The sequence below is a fragment of the Oryctolagus cuniculus genome, chromosome 13, assembly GCF_051225735.1.
Source record: "Oryctolagus cuniculus isolate XC-2025 breed Fujian yellow rabbit chromosome 13, ASM5122573v1, whole genome shotgun sequence".
NCBI classification, from domain to species: Eukaryota; Metazoa; Chordata; class Mammalia; order Lagomorpha; family Leporidae; genus Oryctolagus; species Oryctolagus cuniculus.
In genome coordinates, this window is record NC_142879.1 from 30,397,339 (window position 1) to 30,417,477 (window position 20,139).

At 39.2% G+C, this 20,139-nt stretch overlaps 1 protein-coding gene across 1 annotated transcript in view; it reads right to left on the reverse strand.

Moving 5' to 3' along the window:
• Nucleotides 1–20,139, reverse strand: part of USH2A (usherin) — an 870,853-nt gene that overhangs the window by 549,021 nt on the left and 301,693 nt on the right. The window contains exons 20-21 of the mRNA XM_089312189.1: nt 18,601–18,770; nt 12,710–12,854 (exon numbers count right to left, since the gene is read on the reverse strand). Coding sequence (XP_089168315.1) covers nt 12,710–12,854; nt 18,601–18,770 — 315 coding nt within the window. The remainder of the gene's footprint in view (nt 1–12,709; nt 12,855–18,600; nt 18,771–20,139) is intronic.

Below are 20,139 nucleotides of genomic sequence, written 5' to 3' on the forward strand. Positions count from 1 at the left end.
TGAGTGGAGTTGTCTCATCCAGGAGCTGCAGGAACAGTAAGTGAAACCTGCAGCCAATGACTTGCACAGGTCACAATATTTATGGACAGGGAATAAACTCAGTGCTACAACTCACAGAGGTCGAGCAAATAATGGAAATAACTGAAATGGGCTAGCTGGAGAGATTACAGGGCTTGTGGCATCTAAGCAGAGCTGGGCAGGGGTAATTGTCAGTGATTGGTGCTAACCATAGGGTAATGCATGAAAGATAGCAATATTGTCATTTTTTTTAGTTTTTCTTTTTAATGTAGAAGTCTTTTAATTTTAGTTTGACAGCAAAATGGAGAAGAAGGTATAGAGTTATTATATATCTCAAGACTCCACACAAGCACAGTCTCCCAATATCAACACCCAACAGCCACAGTTGATGAACATACACTGATGTGTCGTTATCATCCAGAGTCCACACTTCCCATTAGAATTCTTGGTGTTTCAGATTCTCTGGGCTTGAGTAAATGGATAAGGGCTTGAATCCATCATTATGGCCATCCAGGGTATTTTCAATTCTCCATCCCTCATCCTACCCCAAGTAGCCATCGATCTTTTTTACTACGTAGTTTTGCTTTTTCCAAATGTTACATTGTTAGGATCATACAGTATGTAGGCTTTTCACGGTGGCTTCTTTCACTCAATCATAAGCATTTAAATTTTTTTCATGCATTTTCATGGCTTGACAGCTCATTTCTTTATAATATGGAATAATATTCTATTATCTGGATCTATCATAGGTTATCCATTCACTTACTGAAGAAAATCATGATTGCTTCTAAGTTTTGGCAATTTTAAATTAAGCTGATATACACAAGTGTGTAGGTATATGTGAGGACTTAAGTTTTCAGCTTCCTTGGGTAAATATCAATAAATATGATTCCTGGATTATATAGAAAGATAATGCTTAGTTATATAAGAAACGAGATTATGCCTAGTTTGTAAGAAACCATCAAGCTGTCTTTCAAAGTGGCTGTACCATTTTGCATTCCAACAAGCAATGAGAGTGCCTGTGGCTCCACATCCTCCCCGGCCATTACAATATACAATGTGCAGCACTTTTTTATATACTTCTTCAGAGTATCATTTTTATGTATAATTTTCTATTTTTTTTTTGAGGTTTGGAAATAAAAATACTTGGAAACATAGATGGAGCCTTCCCAAAAGGGAACTAGCCTGAGCTTTCAGTGGTTTACAAACACTGATCCAGGCACATTGGTCTCCAGGCAGCTTCTGAAGCCTTGAAGGGGCAGGAGCAACCTTGGCCCTGAGTGACCCAGTCTGAGCCCTGGGGCAGGAGGTTTTCTGTGCCCTCACCTACACTGGGACCTGTTGTACTCTGAGGCCCTGGGACACTGGCCATTCTTGGGACTAAGATTTTTCCTAAGACTATAGTCTTGGAAAGGGAATCAGAGTAACAGCTGAGTTGTTGAATATGAAGGTAATGTTTTGGTTTGAGTCTTTTACTTAAATAATTGATTTTGTGGACTGATGCTCATTAACACGCTCATGCTGTTGGCTGGATTTGAGGGTGGGAATGAAGGAACAAATATCACAATCACCAAGCCCAAATGCAAGTGGTGGACTTCTAATTTACACTTGTGTTAACACAGTCTTAAAGCAGACACAAAGTCGTTGCTTGCTTCAATAAATATAAAATAAAATGATGTGAATGCAAGAATCAGACCCCTTAAATCATAAAAAGGCATTCACCTTAAAACAGCTTTGAGCAATTATTATTTGTTGCTTTTTAGACCTTGGACAGCTTTCCAAAGAGAAACAACCAGTTATGATTCTATTTTAACTTCAGTACAGAAGAGAAGGCAATGAGAGAAAACCTTACTAATTTGGAAAGATAATGAACAATTATGTTTATTTTCTGCAACTGCAACCCATGTGATATTTTTCTATATGTATAAATCTGTAAATTATATGCATGATTTCTCTTAGCATTCTCTGCCAAAAATCAGCCAATTGGTGGGTTCCCAAAGATTTCTTTCTACAAGCTCTGATTTCATTTCAAAATAATCCAAAACAAAATAAAAGCTTAAGCCACCTAGAAATCTTCTCTCTCATTAAACTTCTCTTCAGAGTCTAGAGTTCTATGTTGGTATTAAAATTCCAGGAGGCCATTCTTGGCTATGAGCTTCATTGAGGAAGAAAGGTTGCCAAAGAATGTTTCAGTTCTGGGCTCAGGGATGCAATGAAAAACCAATTATGTAGCTTTTTTATGGCATAAAATTTGATGCTTACAAGCTCAAAAAAAAATTCTTTTTAGATCTTCTGCTTTCTGTATTCCTTCTAAGATTCTTTACAGTATTGGGACACAGAGACCTGAACTTTCTAAGTTGAAAAATATCTAACCCAGAACTTTTGCCAATGATGCACATTTTCAAACTGTTCAGAATCTTTGCTCTGTTATGGAAATAGTTATAAGAAGAATGGATAAGTCTCCTGAAGTTCTTAATAACTCAAAATGCCATTGTTGTTTAAAAGTGGCCTCTTCTTCAAGGTCCCATTGTTTGATATCTGATATAACCCCACTTACTCCAACTGCCCAGCTGAATGGGGATAACCATAAAGTTTTGCCTTATCTATGTTTTCAGAACCCTTTCTCCATTGATAGCATAATCCAAAAATTACTTTTTTAAAGTGATTTTATTTATTTATTTGAAAGAGTTAGAGAAAGGGGGGAAGAGAGAGAGTCAGACACAGGGTAAGGAGGGGAGGGGTGGGGGGAGGCTAGGAGAAGGGAGGGGGAGGGGAGACAGGGGAGGGGAAGGGGGAGAGGGGGAAGAGAGAGATTTTCCATCTGCTGGTTACCTCCCCAGATGACTGCAACATCCAAGGCTAGGCCAGGCAGAAGCCAGGAGCCAGGAGCCAGGAGCCAGGAGTTTCAAACAGGTCTCCCTGTCACGGGTGTCAGGGGCCGAACACACTAGGACATCTTTACTGTTTTTCCCAGGCCATTAGCACGGAGCTGGATGGGAAGTGGGACAACTGGACACAAACCAGTGCCCATGTGGGATTCTGCTGTTGCATGCAGGGCTGTACCCACTATTGGACAATGTCGGCCTTTCCCAAATCACTTTTTAACAGAAACATGTATTTTTTTTTTTTTTTGACAGGCAGAGTGGACAGTGAGAGAGAGAGACAGAGAGAAAGGTCTTCCTTTTGCCATTGGTTCACCCTCCAATGGCCGCCGCGGCCGGCGTGCTGCAGCCGGCGCACCGAGCTGATCCGATGGCAGGAGCCAGGAGCCAGGTGCTTTTCCTGGTCTCCCATGGGGTGCAGGGCCCAAGCACTTGGGCCATCCTCCACTGCACTCCCTGGCCACAGCAGAGGGCTGGCCTGGAAGAGGGGCAACCGGGACAGAATCCGGCGCCCCGACCGGGACTAGAACCCGGTGTGCCGGCGCCACTAGGCGGAGGATTAGCCTAGTGAGCCGCAGCGCCGGCCCAGAAACATGTATTAAGAGTTAAAAGCAAAACAAAACAAAAGGAATTCTAGTAAGTCTACAGTTTAAAAAACACCTTCTGAAGTTGAGAACCCACTTTATTTTTCAATTTTAGCAAAATGGTTACAATCAATAAGGGCATTCTCACACAGAGAGCCCACTGAAATTAATGCTGCTTAAACTGTCACACATTGTGAGCATATCTTTTGAGTTCACAGGGGAATTATCCCAACAAGCAATTACACCATTCTTATTCAACATAGAAAACAGAACTTGAGCAAATTTTTTATTCTCTTGCTTTAAAAAAAAGAAAAAAAAAAGAAAACAAACAAAAAAAAAACTTCCTGCTGGTGTGTTGTTCAGTTTCCTGTGGAGAGTCAGTGGAGCTTTTTGAAAGGGTAAGCACCCCAGTGAGTCATTCTTTTAGAGATCCTCCAAGACCAGAAGGCAGAATTAAGTGAAGTTGTCAATCAATTAAACTAGACTGGTCACCCACACAAGTAGAATGAGGAACAGAAAACCAGATTCTCCTGAACTATTACACACACATATAGACCAAGAGAATCAAGATTGGCATGATGAAGACTTGCTTGCCGAATTATCAAAGTAAAGGGGCTACAGGTATGAGTAAATATGGTCTTTAAAGATTTGGTAATTACAAAACAGTATAATAAGAAACAGCACTGAATAAGAAGGACTCTGAAGGCTTTGAGATTGTATTTTAGGGGGCCAGCATTGTGGTGTAGCGGGTTTAGCAGCCACCTGGTTCAAGTTCTGGCTGCTCCATTTCTGATCCAGCTCTCTGCTAGGGATCTGGGAAAAGCAGCTGAGGATGGCCCAAGTCCTCGGCCCCCTGTACCCTTGTGGGAAATCTGGACGATGCTCCTGACTCCTGGCTTCGGCCTGACCAAGCCCCATCCATTGTAGCAGTTTGGGGAGTGCACCAGCAGATGGAAGATTTCTCTCTTTCTGTCTCTCCCTCTCTCTATGTAACTCTGTCTTTCAAACAAATAAAACAATTTTTTTAAAAAAAAGCTAAGTGTACAGAAGTACTGTATATTTTTTACAAAGTTCTATATAAATACAAGGCACTACTGTTAGTAACCAATAACGTCTTTCAAATTACATATTACGAATGGATACAATTCATCTATATTCAATATCTGTATGTATCTACTAAGAAAATCCTCTTAAATATAAAGCATAAAATGGATCTTCAATATTCATCCTTTCAAAGAATAACATACAATGTCTATTTTCACTTGGGATAAAATTACAATGGTCTTTTCTTTTTTTTCCAAGAGCACAATAATCCAGGTTCCAGTCTGTCTTCTATTTGTATCATTCTTTTACAAAACACTCTGACAATATACAGTCTTCTTTATGCATTGTTATTAGTTCATAATCTGATTAGCAGCATGTCATTGTGAATAAACTCACAACTGTAAAATTTTTGCACTGGATGTTCTGAGCATCAGAGGATAAGAACTGAAGACTGAACAGCAACTCTTACTGAGGGACTGGTCTTTAAAATCCAGCCACTTCATTCATTTTCAAGGAATCACATATTGCAACTGTCCAGCTGTCCCAGTACGTTAAAACTCCATCTACTTTCTAGGATAAAGGCAGGAATCCAGGAATGGACAGCCTTTCCACATTTCAAGGGTGCATGAGGACTGGACTAACCTAAGATATCCTTAGGCAACTGTCAATAGAAAATTAGTTTTACTTTTTTCTCATAGTTGCTAAAGTATGCCAAGAAATGCAATTTGCCAAGCAGCGCTAGACCTAAAAACAAAAACCCTGCCAAAGGTTACTGGGACCAAGACACAAACAAGAAGTCCAGGTCACGAAGCTGTGATTTCCCAGCTGGCAACTGCCCTGCTGCAACCACCTGCTGGCCAGCGACCAGAGAAAAGAATTCTCTCCACAAATTCTTGGGGCACTGAGTGTTGCCCTGCTGGCAATTCTCGAACTGGGGGAAAGGGAGAAGATATATTTTAGCACTTCCTTCTTTTCCTACTAACTGTTTCCAGGACAGGATATGCAGAGAAGAACTTTATCTAGAAAGGAGAAAACATAGGCTACATACTGACTCAGTTTGTATTGATGGGATCTTGGCTGCTTCCTTCTTTGGTCTCTCTGTTCTTTGGTCATAGCTTTTGTTAGAGAGTGACAGGCCCAGTTATGGCTAGGATCTCCTCCATGTTCAAAAATCCATTTGTTGGGCATTTTAAAGCAGTGCTTCTCAATCAGCAAGCCATGACAGGGCGCTGGATGGACTGATCCACTGAGCCTTCAAGGAAGCCAGCAAGAGTCCCTCAGGCTTATCCACTCCAGCTCTTAGGCACCTTGCTTCTGTACCCAAGCAGGGCATACAAACACTGAGTTGTGATTTTTCTGTATGTTCTGTGGCATAAAGGTTAGTCAGCACTGGTCTGAGAGAACTTAAGTGAACTTGGCGGACTCTGATGATCAATGATAATTTGCACATAACTGGGATTCTACATGTGAAGAGGGAAGAGGACCCATTAGTTTCGAACTGCACATATAGTAGCCATGATGACAGCAACCACAGTTCCATAAAGTTCACCATTAATAAAAGGTAGTTGCTTGGACTGTAATTATGGCATTCTTGCTACCCAAACTTGAAGCTTTTATGGGGCTTATGCAATTAACTACTTAAATGCATCGTAACACTTGCTTCTCTGACAGCAAGGTATTGATTTTTTAATCATTTCCAAGTCTCCTCCAGCACAAATAAATGTACTACAGTTACAGTTAATGCACTGTGTACATGCATTAAATGCTGGTGTGACACAATTTATTATTTTGTGATATATAGAATTCAAGTCTGCCTTTTCAGAAAGTAGCCTCACTGATCCAACATCACAATGGGAACCACCACTGTCCTTGAGCCTCCAAATTCTGTAACTCAAAAAGCTAGAGACCTGTTTTAATAGGGTACTCAGGCTTTAAAAAAAAGGAAGGAACATTGAATATAAATCTTTTATATATGTCAGTGTGGGAGAAAATTTAAAATAGTCTTACAGAGAAGATACAGTTTGTATTTTCCTAAAGGTGTCACTGTGGGACCTACAGCAACTTGTTTGGATGAATTTTTCCTATTTCCTTATAGTTTTTTAGGGTATATCTGCCAAAATATTTTGCTTCCTAGGGCCTTATTGACATAGGTAATTTTTGCATGTTTTAATTATACTGTTTTATAATTTACAGGATATATCACCAGTGCTTTATAAAGCTAAGATAGTATTTTAAAAGTGTGATGTCTCCATACCAAAGAGCCCAAAAGACCCCATGATAAAGTCACATATCTAAAAACAAACCCAGTGGACTAGGTCATTGCACATTTCACACACACACACACACACACAAACACCCTTTCCTTGGGTGCACACATGCACTCAAATTTAAAGTTGGTGAGTAAAGAGCAGTTAATTTTGTTTTGTTAGAAATAATATCATTTTAGTTTTAGCATCTAAGACAGATGCCAGCATTTCACTCTGAACAGATGGTAATTCCGTCTAATAGTGCATCTCTGTATTAGTAAGGTCTGTTGTGTATACAAACAGTAATAAACACTAGGTAAGGATCAAAATAAATTTTAATTGTTGACATTAAATTCTGGCAGGCACAGTTCTAAGGCTGCAATATTCCTTTTTCAAGTCTGTCAGATTTACTAATGCTGCAAAAGCTTTTCCACAAGCTGCCAGGTTCCAGTTCCAATTAAAACATGTTTGCACACAACCAGTTATCAGTCCTCAACTAGGATACCTGTTCTCACACACAGAAACAATTCGTCAGGAATGACACGGAATTGCTGCTACTGCCTATGCGATCATGTGCCAGTGTTTCTTCCGCGATGCGCCCGAAGGACTCAACATTTAATTAAGAAATGAGTAGAAAACGTTAGGTCCGATGTTTACATGAAGAGCCACTGTATTATCCTAGCCACTCTCCTACCCTGCTTGGGAGACATCTCCCATTGAACTCTTTTTGATTCTACTTGCAAAGCCGGGCATTCCTGAACTTCTCTGAAAGTGACATCATCCTTTCATCTTATTTGTTTTGCCTGAGTCTGAAGGATTTCCCGCAAATCACCTCTAACATCAGCTGTGCTTTCCGTGGGCTTGCTGTGGATCAAGTGTGCCAACAAATACAGATTTGGTTCTCCAAAGGCCTCCAGCGATCTGGTGGTACAAGTGGTAGCCCGTATTTATTTTGGGAAGTTGCCATGTTTAAAACAAAACATTAAAATAAAAGTCATTTTGGCATTCAGGTGACGCTTCAATAACAAACATGCTTTGCAATCATATTTCTTTAAAAAATGGGTGTATTTTTTTAATCATGAAAAATATATTGCTTCCACCATATGGGACAACCAACGACTCACCAACCGATTTAAGATGCAGCATATTGAGCTGACCATATGTTACAGTGCTGTTGAATGGCTGAGTGATTCATGCCCGTCACATTCTAGTATATCAATTAAAGCTCCTTGAAGTCTGCATGATTTGTGTCTCTGTTATTAAACCCTGCTAATTCATCCCACTTACACATCTGTTATAAATCTCTAGGAGTGCTGCATGATTCATGGCAATCTGTGAGCATGCTACAGCAAATTCTTCTCCTTGTAATTAACAGTAAATTGTTTTACTGCCATGCAATGAATTTTTCAGTTATATTGCAAATGAACTCCTAAATGTGCGGTTCTTTCCTAAGAACTGACTTATATCATTAGGCAATTAAAAAGTATTGCTTTGAACCAAAAGCTTTTAATCAAGAGAAATATAACTTAAATATCGCTTAAGAGCCATGGAAATTTGACATGTGGGTTCCAAGTGTAAAATCATTTCTGTTGAAAGAGCAAAACAAACAAACAAACAAAAATCTTCAGTGCACTCAGAATTTCACTGACGCTAGGACGCAAAACTGCAGCAGAAAAACACTCGGTGAGACAAGTTTTTGCACAGATACTGTTTATCTTTGAAGTTCCTCAAGTTGTCTATCATTACCAAATTTCTCAGACTGCTTTACCCTTCTCTCATTATAAAACGGTGCCTTTCTTCTTGAAATAAATAATTGGATAATTAGCTGAGTTGAATCATCAGAGGATTCCAGGGCTGTTCAAGTGTTCTTGTCAAAGGTGAAGCAAATTCATTTCAGCTTGCTTCTGCAGCTCTTTGCCCAGGCTTTGATTTTTCCCCCACTTTCTTGGCAGCAGCCTCAGATTCATGAGTCCATACATCAAGTCAGTAGTTTAACAACAAATGGAATTAAATTCAAAGAAGGGAAACTAATTGAAGGACAGCAACAAAAGTGTTTGGTAATGTGCTTTTTAATATGGCATGCCACATTTGCATGATAATTTTTCCTTTTTAGCATGGAGCAGAAAGTGACTAGCTTAATGAGGGATTATTCAAGACAGGAACGAACAAAATGCATTCATAACTAAGAACAAAGATTGTATTATGAAACGAAAACAGGCAACCTCAGAGAAGTAACTGGATGATTGGTTTATGCATTATGAATAAAAAGATAGAAAAATATTTATATTAGTATTCACTAATGACTATATATACAAGATTGTTGTAATTAAAATTATAAATTAACATATTAAGAGTGCTTGTTTAATCACTCTGGGTCCTAGTCACAATGAAAAGACTTATGTACCTGCATGCAAAACAATGTGTGTGTGTTTTCAACCTAGCAGCCAGCAGCCTATACATTTTACTTGGGATTCAGAAAGAAAACTTAATGCACCACTAATTACTTGCTGAATGCAAGATGGGCAATTCTCAGCTTCCAGTGTGGAAGTCAATGTATGACAGGCAGAAGAAATAACACACTGCTCACCCAGGTATGGATTTCCAGAAGGAATTCCTCCTAAGAAAGCTTGAAACTGGACTCAATTCACAGAGGTTGGACATGCACACATTGCCTACATTAAGAGGTAATCTTAAGGTGAAGTATGATAGGGATTTAAGAGGGCCCAGTGCATTGGCTCATTACCCTCATTTATCCAGAAGCCCCACCAAAGTCACAATGGCACTGCTTCAAAACCCTGCAACACATAGCTGCGATCTGGCCCTAGGAGCATGTGTCTCTCCAGTGAGTTCCCAGACTCTGTCCTGGGAACCGAAACTGAAGGGGTAACCGCACTCAATATTCCAAATGCAACGCACCCACACACATCACACATCTATTTGAAAAAAATGTTTAAGCCAAGAGAGTCAATTACAACATTCAAGTTTCTTAATGAAACAGACAGATAAACCTTTACAAGTATCTTTTCGATTTCTGCAACAGAGATTTAAAGAAATATGTCTTTACATGACCAGTGTTTCTAAAAGACTCACTACCACTTCCAATACTCTTCTTGACAAGTCTTGAATAGTCATTGGCCTCTTTTGATTTCTGATTATAAGCTCAAATACTGTATTACACTTAGGAAAGAGTGAAATGTCCACAAACACATGGGGATTCGTAGCAGTAATATACACCCTCCAAACTGCTGTGTTGCCATGAGAAGAAAGCGCAGGGGGAGTCATGAAGCCACAAGGCGGCTTGGATTCTTTTCCCACTTCAGACTGTTGACTACTCCACAGCATCACCTTTCACATTGCTGACCACTGTGGCTTTACCACAAGGAGTTCCACCCAGATCTTTGATCTTGGGAAAATTTTAGGAAAAAATACTACTCATCTACTGAAAAAAAAAAGAGGCAAAGGGATATTGGAGCAATAATTAGTGGGATTTTTCTTGTATGCAGATGAAAACAAATAAGCTCTGTCTCACTTATCTGAATACACCTGAAAATGGTGCACTTTATAATAAATCAAGCTCTAAGCAAAAATTATTTGCCCTGCTTTTGTCATGTAAATGTCTTCATTTTCCCCTTGACAGATGAGGACTCTGACAAAATACATTAAGGGATTAGGAATTTTTTTGTCCCCTTGAAAAATACTAAAATAATTTTCATTTCAGGAAAGAGAGAATTTAATTTGGGAGCAAAAGTTAATGCATTTTTTTAAAGTGGAAATCTAATGGAAGGAAAATTTTGGCAAACCCAAAGGAACAAACAAAAACAAAGAACCACTGCTTCACCTAAGCATCCTCATTAACTTATTATCACCCATACCTTCCACTCCCATGTACGTGCAGATGATTACAAAGTCTGCATCACTGTGAAGTTCCAGATTCGCATGTTCTGCTGCTGGCTGGTTATAACTGCCAGGGATATCTTTCTACCAAATGATCAAACTTCAGTTCATTTGTTTATTTTCCTCATATGGTCCTTATTCATTCTTCCCACTTTATTTTTGTGGCACCCCATTGTCTAGAACATTTACTACCATCTTGAAGTCTCCATTCTTCTGAAGCTGTGGATTTCTCCTCTGTGGCACCACTGGAATTCCTTGCACTCTTCTACTATTCTGATTTATTCCATTATTGACTCTTAGACTCTCAGTACCCATTTATACCCTTTCTTCTAATCTGTTACACATTCTACCACCAGAGGAGTCTTCATAAATTCCAGCTTTTCTGAGAGCAATACCTGGAACAATATTGGCCTCTAACACTATAACTGGCACATGATATATGCACAGTGAATACCTGCAAAAATCTTTAACATTCCTTTGTGGTTCCATCTTTGATGCCATCTGATGAGACAATTTCCCAATCTCATGAAGCAAACTCTCCCTCCCATTTCCTTGGTGTCCACAAAGCTTTCTTTTATGCTTTCCCACAGTGCTTTGCACATACCGCCATGGTGTTAATCCTACCTATTAGATACTGACTTCTTCATTCAAACATCATATGAACTGCTTTGGAACTGCCCCTAGTGCTCTAAAGAGTAAGTTTTAAACAGACACTTATTGATGTGGACACTCACAATAAAATATAGTAAAAACATGTTTGGGTCATATTATTAAAAATTGATATTGCAATAGCTGGCGCCTTGGCTCAATAGGCTAATCCTCCGCCTAGCGGCGCTGGCACACCAGGTTCTAGTCCCGGTCGGGACGCCGGATTCTGTCCTGGTTGCCCCTCTTCCAGGCCAGCTCTCTGCTGTGGCCCGGGAGTGCAGTGGAGGATGGCCCAAGTGCTTGGGCCCTGCACCCCATGGGAGACCAGGAGAAGCACCTGGCTCCTGTCTTGGGATTAGCATGGTGTGCCAGCTGCAGCGGCCATTGGAGGGTGAACCAATGGCAAAAGGAAGCCCTTTCTCTCTGTCTCTCACTGTCCACTCTGCCTATCCAAAAAAAAAAAAAAAAATTGATATTGCAAACAACAAATCTGAAATTTCTGTTTTTCAGCAAAATATTCAAATATCTATCAATTATGAATGAGCTACTTCTTTGATAACAAATGAAGCTATCTGATATTAAAACATGTACTCATGCATACACTCCTTAATGTTAGAACTTGCTTCTGCTACTTATAAGAGGCTACTACAAAAAGTTTCGGGAAAAATATATTTCAAAGATGAGTTTATTTTGCCACAAAAATTTTGGAAATGCATTTGTATCTGACATTTCCTTAATAAGCACCAGAGAACTAAGACTTGTTTTATTGTTTAACAGAAAAACTTTGATTTGAAAACATACTAAATGTTAATTGGGTTATACAGGTATTATTAATCCACATAACAAGGTTTGTATATAGTGAATTAGTTCTTAGTAAAGCAAACAAAAATGATGCAAGGCATTTTCCACTAAAATTATACTTGATAACAAGTTTTTATTTAAATTATATAAACTGAAGAGTTTCTCATTAATTATAAACTATCTAATAAAGGCAAAAATAACACAAGGAAAGCCACATAATTCTTGGCTATCCTCAATGGGGCAGGAATGGGTAGACCAAATCACAACAAAGTTAGACTCAGGGAACTGTTTCCTGAGGCTCTAATAAGAGGCCAGTTGAATGCTTACAATTATCCGGACACTGGCAGGACCTCAGCTGGTGGTTGAGACCCAAGTCACTCTGCATCTAATTATAACTCTGACATGACACAGCTGCAACTCACAGCTCCTAGGTCACCTTTCAGTTAATGTCAAATTGGGTAGAAGCAAGTATTAGTAAGGGAGTATCAGAGAACAGAAAAACAAAAATTGGGTCCAAAGTAGAGAAAGCCTGAAACTTGTGTATGTCTGTAAACATGCAACATCTTCATTTATGTCCATTAAAATTGTTTACCTGCTGCCAAAGTCCGTCCTGCTCCAGAAGCACTGGTTACACAACCAACTGAATTGCAGAGAGAAATAGTGAACTTGTATATCCTATAAGGTTTCAGTCCTTGTACCACATAAGACTGCTCTTGGGGGTTAGCAGTGTACAGCAGCTTCGAAGCCAAAAAAAAAAAAAAAAAAGTAACAATATTAATCAGACAATAGATAACCACTGTGAAAAATATAACTTTGGCAGTCAAAGTTGCATGAATTCAGACAGAAGGAATTATTTTATTAGAAAAAAGGATTTTTTTGAAGCGTCTCAACAAGCCAGGATTTAATTGATAATTGTACAAGCACACTGTTTTATGAGGTAATAATCCAGCGCCTGAGTGGATAAATGAGGAAACCAAGTTATTGCCTCATAAAGCAGCGTGGTGGTATGGTTATTGTCACCAATGGTGGAGATTAAGCTGGTGACATTGTCATTGTTATCATGAAAAACACCAAAACAGAACCATGGGGTTGGCCAACAGAATTCCAGTACAGCAATGCCCACATGTTACTAGATGGAACTCCGACAGAGCGATGTCACCATGTTAATCAATCCATTCATTTTCTTTTTTTAAGAAAAGATCAACAGGGAAAAAGATAAACATGTAACGGAGCATCCACACAAGGTCAATTCTCAATTACTTTTCCCATACAAATAAGCACATACAGATTAGATCAAAGAGTTGTATTTCTGAAATATTGTCTTTATCATGCATTTTCAAGCAAAAATAGATTAAAGACATTATCAGATATAAGATGGAAAGGAACTCCACAGTCCATAAACAAGTAATTAAACAACTAACACTCAGAGTTGGCCCCATCACTATAACTATAATTGATCAAAAGCAGTCTCTAAATTTACTTAGGTTGTGGATACAAAGGCCATTAGAAATTATATTCAGAAAAAAAGGTCATTAAGATAGAAAATACAACACCAAATGTACATACAAAACTACTTTTCTTAGATCTGCTGACATGCATGCCGCATGATCGTGTTTTGGCCGACGATGGATCAGTCTATATATATAACGTTGGCCCTATGAGATGATAAGGGTGCTGGAAAATTCCAATCACCTGGTAACATCCTAGGTGTTACAATGTCATAACACAACATAGCAGTCACATATTTGTGGTAATGCAGACATAAGCAACCCTACTGCACTGCCAGTCATATAAAGTAGAACTTACACCATTATGTAGAGTACATATTACTTGATAATAATAAATGGCAATGCTATTGGCTTGTGCACTTACTATCCTTTCTCTAGTTATTTTAGACTGTACTCTTCCTACTTAGTGAAAAACAAAAACAGGCTTACTATAAAGCACTACACCCTAGAGCAGCCTCCTGAATTTCCTGTTGAATATGTCTCTTGAATGTATATGAAGTGAATGACCTACACTATCCAGGCTTGTGTGCATACACTCCAGGATGTTCACACACTATAGAAAGCAGCTCACAAAGCATTTCTGAGAAAAAGATCCCTTTTGTGAGCACCGTGTGCCTACATACTTGTATAAAATAAATTTTATAAGTAATTATAAAGATATAATTTTAAACTTCAGTAACATTTGGAATAATTTTCTGGATATTTCCCTTTAGGAATACAATAAAAATCATTTGGAATATTTGCCTGTGTACTGGCTTTCAAATTTCATAACCTAAAATGCAAAAGAAAAAAAATCAAGAAAACTAAATATCAAGCATTTTTGGAAAACAATGTGACCAAATACAGCAATTATTATAGTAAATTTATCCTCTATTTCATAATATGTTAGATTCATAAATTGCTTAAGCTAAAAGATTATATTGCATTAATTATGTTTTTATAACAAGATAGTTATTTGGGACCGGCATTGTGGCACAGTGGGTTAAGGTGCTGCCTGTAATGCCAGCATCCCATATGGGCACTGGTTCTTGTCCCAGCTGTTCCTTTTCCTATCCAGCTCCCGGCTTGTGTACTTGAGAGGGCAGTTGAGGATGACCTAAGTGCTTGGGCCCCTACACCCACATTGGAGACCTGAAGGAAGCTCATGGCACCCAGCTTCAGCCTGGCCCAGCCCTGGCTGTTGTGGTCATTTGTGGGGTGAACCAGCTAATGGAAGATCTGTGTCACTACCTCCCTACCCCTTGTACCTCTGCATTTCAAATAAATAAATAAATATTTTAAAAAACATTTACAAATGAGTCAACGCTTATATCCAGGCTAATGGAAAAGTACAGAAGGAACAACAAATCACAAGGCTTAGAAAAAAAAATGCCATTCTTGCTGGTAGTAGATTGAAGACTGTCCTCCCAAAATCCATGAGTACCCAGAACCTCAGAATGTAACCTTATTTGGAAATAGGGTCTTTGCAGATATAATTAGTCAAGTCATTCTGTATTTAGGGTTTGCTTTAAGTCCTTTGACTGAGGTCTCCATCAGAAAAAATGACAGGGGTACACAGACTCAGAGAAAAAGCAGGAACGGAGGCAGAGATTGGAGTTCTGCTGTCAGAAGCCAGGGGACATCAGATGCCCCCTGGAAGCTCAAAGAGCCAAGAACAGACTCTCTGCTGGCACCTTAATTCCTGACTTCTGCCAGCCAGAGCTGTGAGAATAAACTCTATTTCATGTCATGGGAAACAAACCATGGGAACACAAAGGCCGGGCCTCTGGACACAATCTGTGACAACTTCAGAGATCATTCAGCTCCATAAACACCCAAGGATCGGCTGAGTCCTTTCTCACTATTGCATCAGAGTTCACTTCCTATTGAGCTTTATGGTGCTTTCTCTCTACACCACTTTACATGAGTTGTTTCCGAGGGCACCCCCCAAACAACTGCCTTCACTCAGTCTTCAAACACAGAATTCATTTCAAGAGAACCTGACCTATGACAGTGAAACCAAGAGTAGGCCCAGGAAGGAGATTATTTTGGAGCTGGATCACCCACCAATCTGACTGGCAATAAGGACCCTATCCCAGGAGGGAAAGGTAGAGTGTTGAAAGCCCACAGAATGCTCCGTGGATCAATTCTTAAACTTCCATTGGCAGTGAACTGGGTTGAATTGGCAGTGGAAGGTAAGCACTGGTTTCATCAAACTGGTAATTATAAAAACTATTTTCAGGAAAGTAGTAGATTCTAGAATCCTATGATTATTCCTGGTTGATACTGAAAAAAAAAAAAAAAAGAAGAAAACCTGAGGGTAATTGACCACCAATTATGTTCTTAAAACTGTATATATAAAATTTGTTGCCCTCATATAAATTTTTAATTGAGAAAAAGCCTCTTTGAATGGTTGGTATTGTGGAACAGTGGTTAAGATACAACTTGGGGAGGGGGCAGCAACGTGGCTCACTTGGTTAATCCTCTGCCTGCAGCACCCACATCCCATATGGGCGCCAGGTTCTAGTCCCGGCTGTTCTTCTTCCAGTCCAGCTCTCTGCTGTGGCCCGGGAAGGCAGTGGAGGATGACCCAAGTGCTTGGGTGCCTGCACCCGCATGGGAGACCAGGAGGAAGCACCTGGCTCCTAGCTTTGGATCGGCTTAGCTCCAGCCGTAGCAGCCATTTGGGGAGTGAACCAACGAAAGGAAGACATTTCTGTCTCTCTCTCTCACTGTCTAACTCTATCTGTCAAATAAATTTAAAAAAAAGATACAACTTGGAATGCTTGCATTCCATATCAGAGTACCAGAGTTTGAGTCCTGTCTGCCTTTCCAATACCAGATTTCTGCTAATGCACACTCTGAGAGGCAGTAAGTGATGGCTGAAGTAGTTGGGTTCCTGCCATCCATGTGGAAAACCTGGATTGAGTTCAGGGCTTCTGGATTTAACCTGGCCCAGCTCTGGTCATTGTGGGCATTAACGGAGTGAACCAGGAGAAGGAAGTGCTCTCTCACATCTCCCTCTTCCTCTCAAATAAATAAACAATAAATAAACTTTCTTTTTAAAGGGCCCCCTTGACAGTATTGGTTTTCTGTAGCAGTAATATAAAATGAAATTGATTGGATACACTAAAAATGGAAGGAATGCAGAGGTCTTGGTAAGATGTGTTACAGAGATTGGTAAAGGAGTTTTAGGAAGATTAAGGAATTTGTTACATCAGTGATGTTTTTAAAAGTCCAAGACATCTGAGACACATGAGGAATGCCCTCCCAAGTAAAGAACAAAAAGTTGTAGCTTGTATTCTCTACCACTAAGAATAAAGCACAATGTATCCTGGACATCCTTGTGTTCTGAAAGTAGCATAGGCCATGCCTGGGAATACCGTTGTGACTAAATGTCTGAGTCGCACACAATGTTGCCCACTAAAATTGTACCCCTGAGCAGAAAAGAGTTCTGTAGCACCAGTTCCAGGCCATGGTGCAAGAAGACATGCACTTGGAACATAAAACCTAGTATATCCTACGGTACTCTAGGTATCTATGGTGAAGAATGACATTGTGAGTCGCTTATGGAGAGAATCATACGTAGATACCTAGGTTCTGGAGCAAGGGTACATTGTGTGCCACTAACTAAATAGCTCCCAACTTGTTATCAGACTTCACGAAAAGCAGAACGTCTGACCTTCGAACACCAAACACTCATGCAGTCAGAGCCACATTTATGAACTGGGCTCTTTTGTGACATGCTAGGTCTTAGGGTCGGGTGGGCCCAATGTAAATGATTATAAAACGGAAATAAATAACTGGAACTGCGTATAACCTGAGCCAAAACCCACAATCACTTTATGCAAACCAAATCCATGCAAGGTCCCTTGAGAGCTCAAAGAATGGAAAAAGTAAGAGTTCATTCCATAGAACATGTTGTCCTGGATATGGATGCAAATCAAAATTGAGTGGCTGCTGCTCCATGATCCCACTCAGTTGCTTTTGAAAAACAGAAATTCAGAAATCCTCTCGATGGATAAAACTTCAGGCAATGTATCTGGTCATCCATCCAGAATGGAAAGCTAAGTGTCTCAAAGTAAAATATAACTGGACTTTCTGAACTGGCTGTATTGCCCATGGTAATGAAAGAAGAGAGTCTGGAACATCAGAGAGTAGGAAGTCTAGGAAAGAAAATTGTGGGTTGATCTATGGGAGCAGGTATGAAGTGTGAAGATATCTTTGTCTCCAAAGAGGCAAGGAATAATCAAGCACACAGAGTGGCTTATCAAGTTGCCATCAGCAGCTTCTGTCATTGGTTACCCACACACTGGCAAAATGGGCTAATAAGGCATAGCAGCCGCCATTATCAACTGGAGAGAATAAGAACCTCTCATTCTCCAGGACTGTTGTCTGTGTCAAATGAATTCACCATGGACACAGTAAAGCTTTAGAAGCTGTTAGCTATGATTATTCTCATTACTGCTAGCTGGTAATGAACTACTAGAAGGTAATATGTAATTGTATATCCCAAACTGAAGATATATACAACTTTTATTAGCAGCTGTGATAATTTCTATTCTTTAGAATTTTTTCCCATAGAAATAGAAACATATAAAGCCTTTTATTCTGTTATTCCTATCTTCAAATGAACTGATACAATATAAATATCAACTATGGATTGTGGATTGGTTAAATACACTATTGTGTGTCTAAATAATATAATAGTTTTCTGTGACTGTAATCAATTTATTGCAAAATATTTAAGGTTATAGGATAAGTCAAAAAATCAGCTAATTGGAAATAAATTAAACCAATATTTTTTTCTAATATAAGAAAATATGGAAAAAGTGATGTACATACACAGAGACTCGTACATATAACACTGTAAGAAAATGTCTCATTTAATGGATATATGGGTAGATTTCTGTTGTATAATTCTGCAAACTCAGAAATTGTTGAAAATGAAGCTGTAATTCAAAACTGACAGGACATCAGTTAAAAGTAACAGTACCTTGGAAAACACCACAGGGATAGATTGTTGAGGTGACTCTTCAGAAATCATATTGATGTTATACTCCAAAACTTCTCCTCTTGTATCATTATCTGCTGGTCTCTCCCAGGAGACATTGAGAGAGTATGAAGAAAGGGGAAATACTGACGGAGGCTTCATGAACATGGGTGCTTTCAAAGACAACAAAAAACAGCAACGTGAAAACAATGAATGCAGTCGTACATATCTTCACAATAAAATCACATGTTGATTTCGGTTTCTAAAATATCCCATTTCTTCTAAGATATTCTGATGTGAAAAACTTGAAAACTACACAGCTGTAGGTAAATGCCACTTTTTAGAAATGTAATCTGCAAAAATACCTTCTTTGTATAGTCAGCAAAAGTATTTTCCATTTATAAAATGAAAGTCTTAGAGGAACTTCCCGTGTTCATCAAGATAACTAGTGAACAGTCAGGAAGGTAACCGCAGATCTGCATGTTTGAAAGAAGGCACAAAACAGAGACTCTCAAACCACAAAGTTTGAAACAACTCATAGTGAGGTACTGGATTTCCCACACTAAGAACTATTTCCCTGAGTCAAACCTACACAGTTGAGGGGATAGTACTCTTCAGAAAACGGTACATCTAAAATGTTCTAAATAACCCCAAGGAAATTTTGAAAGTTTTCAATAAATCTTGATAGAAATGTTCAGGGTACATACACACCATACATTTCCCCCTGCCATCCTTGAGATCTTAATGGGGATTTTAAATGTGCTAACCAAAGGTGTATTATCAAAGGACCTCATCCTACTTTCATCAGCCAGTGACCCATAAGATTATGAGGGTCCAGGATTGCAGTTTCACCCATTACTTTTCATTTCTGACCTTGATCTTCCCCTTCCAGAATGCCATGCCTCATCACTTGTGCTATCATGGCCCGATTATTTGTCCAAGATGGCTGCTAGTCATTAAGAGATGCTCAAGCACAAAGCACATTTTATTCATGAAATGATTTCCTTGGACATCAACTTAAAGCCACCCTCGCCCTCCACAGTCCTAACTGATCCAGCTGAGGTCAGGACTTGGTTTTCTTTGGTTCACCATGCATTCAGATCACAACAAAAGCATTCTTCTTAAAGGCTCCTCAAAGTTGCAATGCATTCAATGTAAAGAATAAGGCAGACGATGAAAAATGTCTCATTTGCCTTAATGATTCTATTTTGAGAAAATTACAGATTTTCATCCTCTTTCTTTACTGTTATGCCAAGTGTTTATACAAGCACACTTGGGATTTAGAGCTTAGGGTGTTTAGGATTCTGTTATATGCAAGTGCCATCTTGTATTTAAACTATTTTTTGGAAAGATAAACAAAAACAAAAGCAGATTTGTGAAATTGGTAACAGTTGTCTCTTCTACTGAACATAAACTGTGCTAACTATGGAGCAAGAAGAGACAAGGGGTGACTTCACTTCAGGACAGAAAAATCAACTGCTATTTTTGGCAAACATTCCCCCAAAGACTATAGCTATTTAAGTCAATTTCACCCTGAATTAA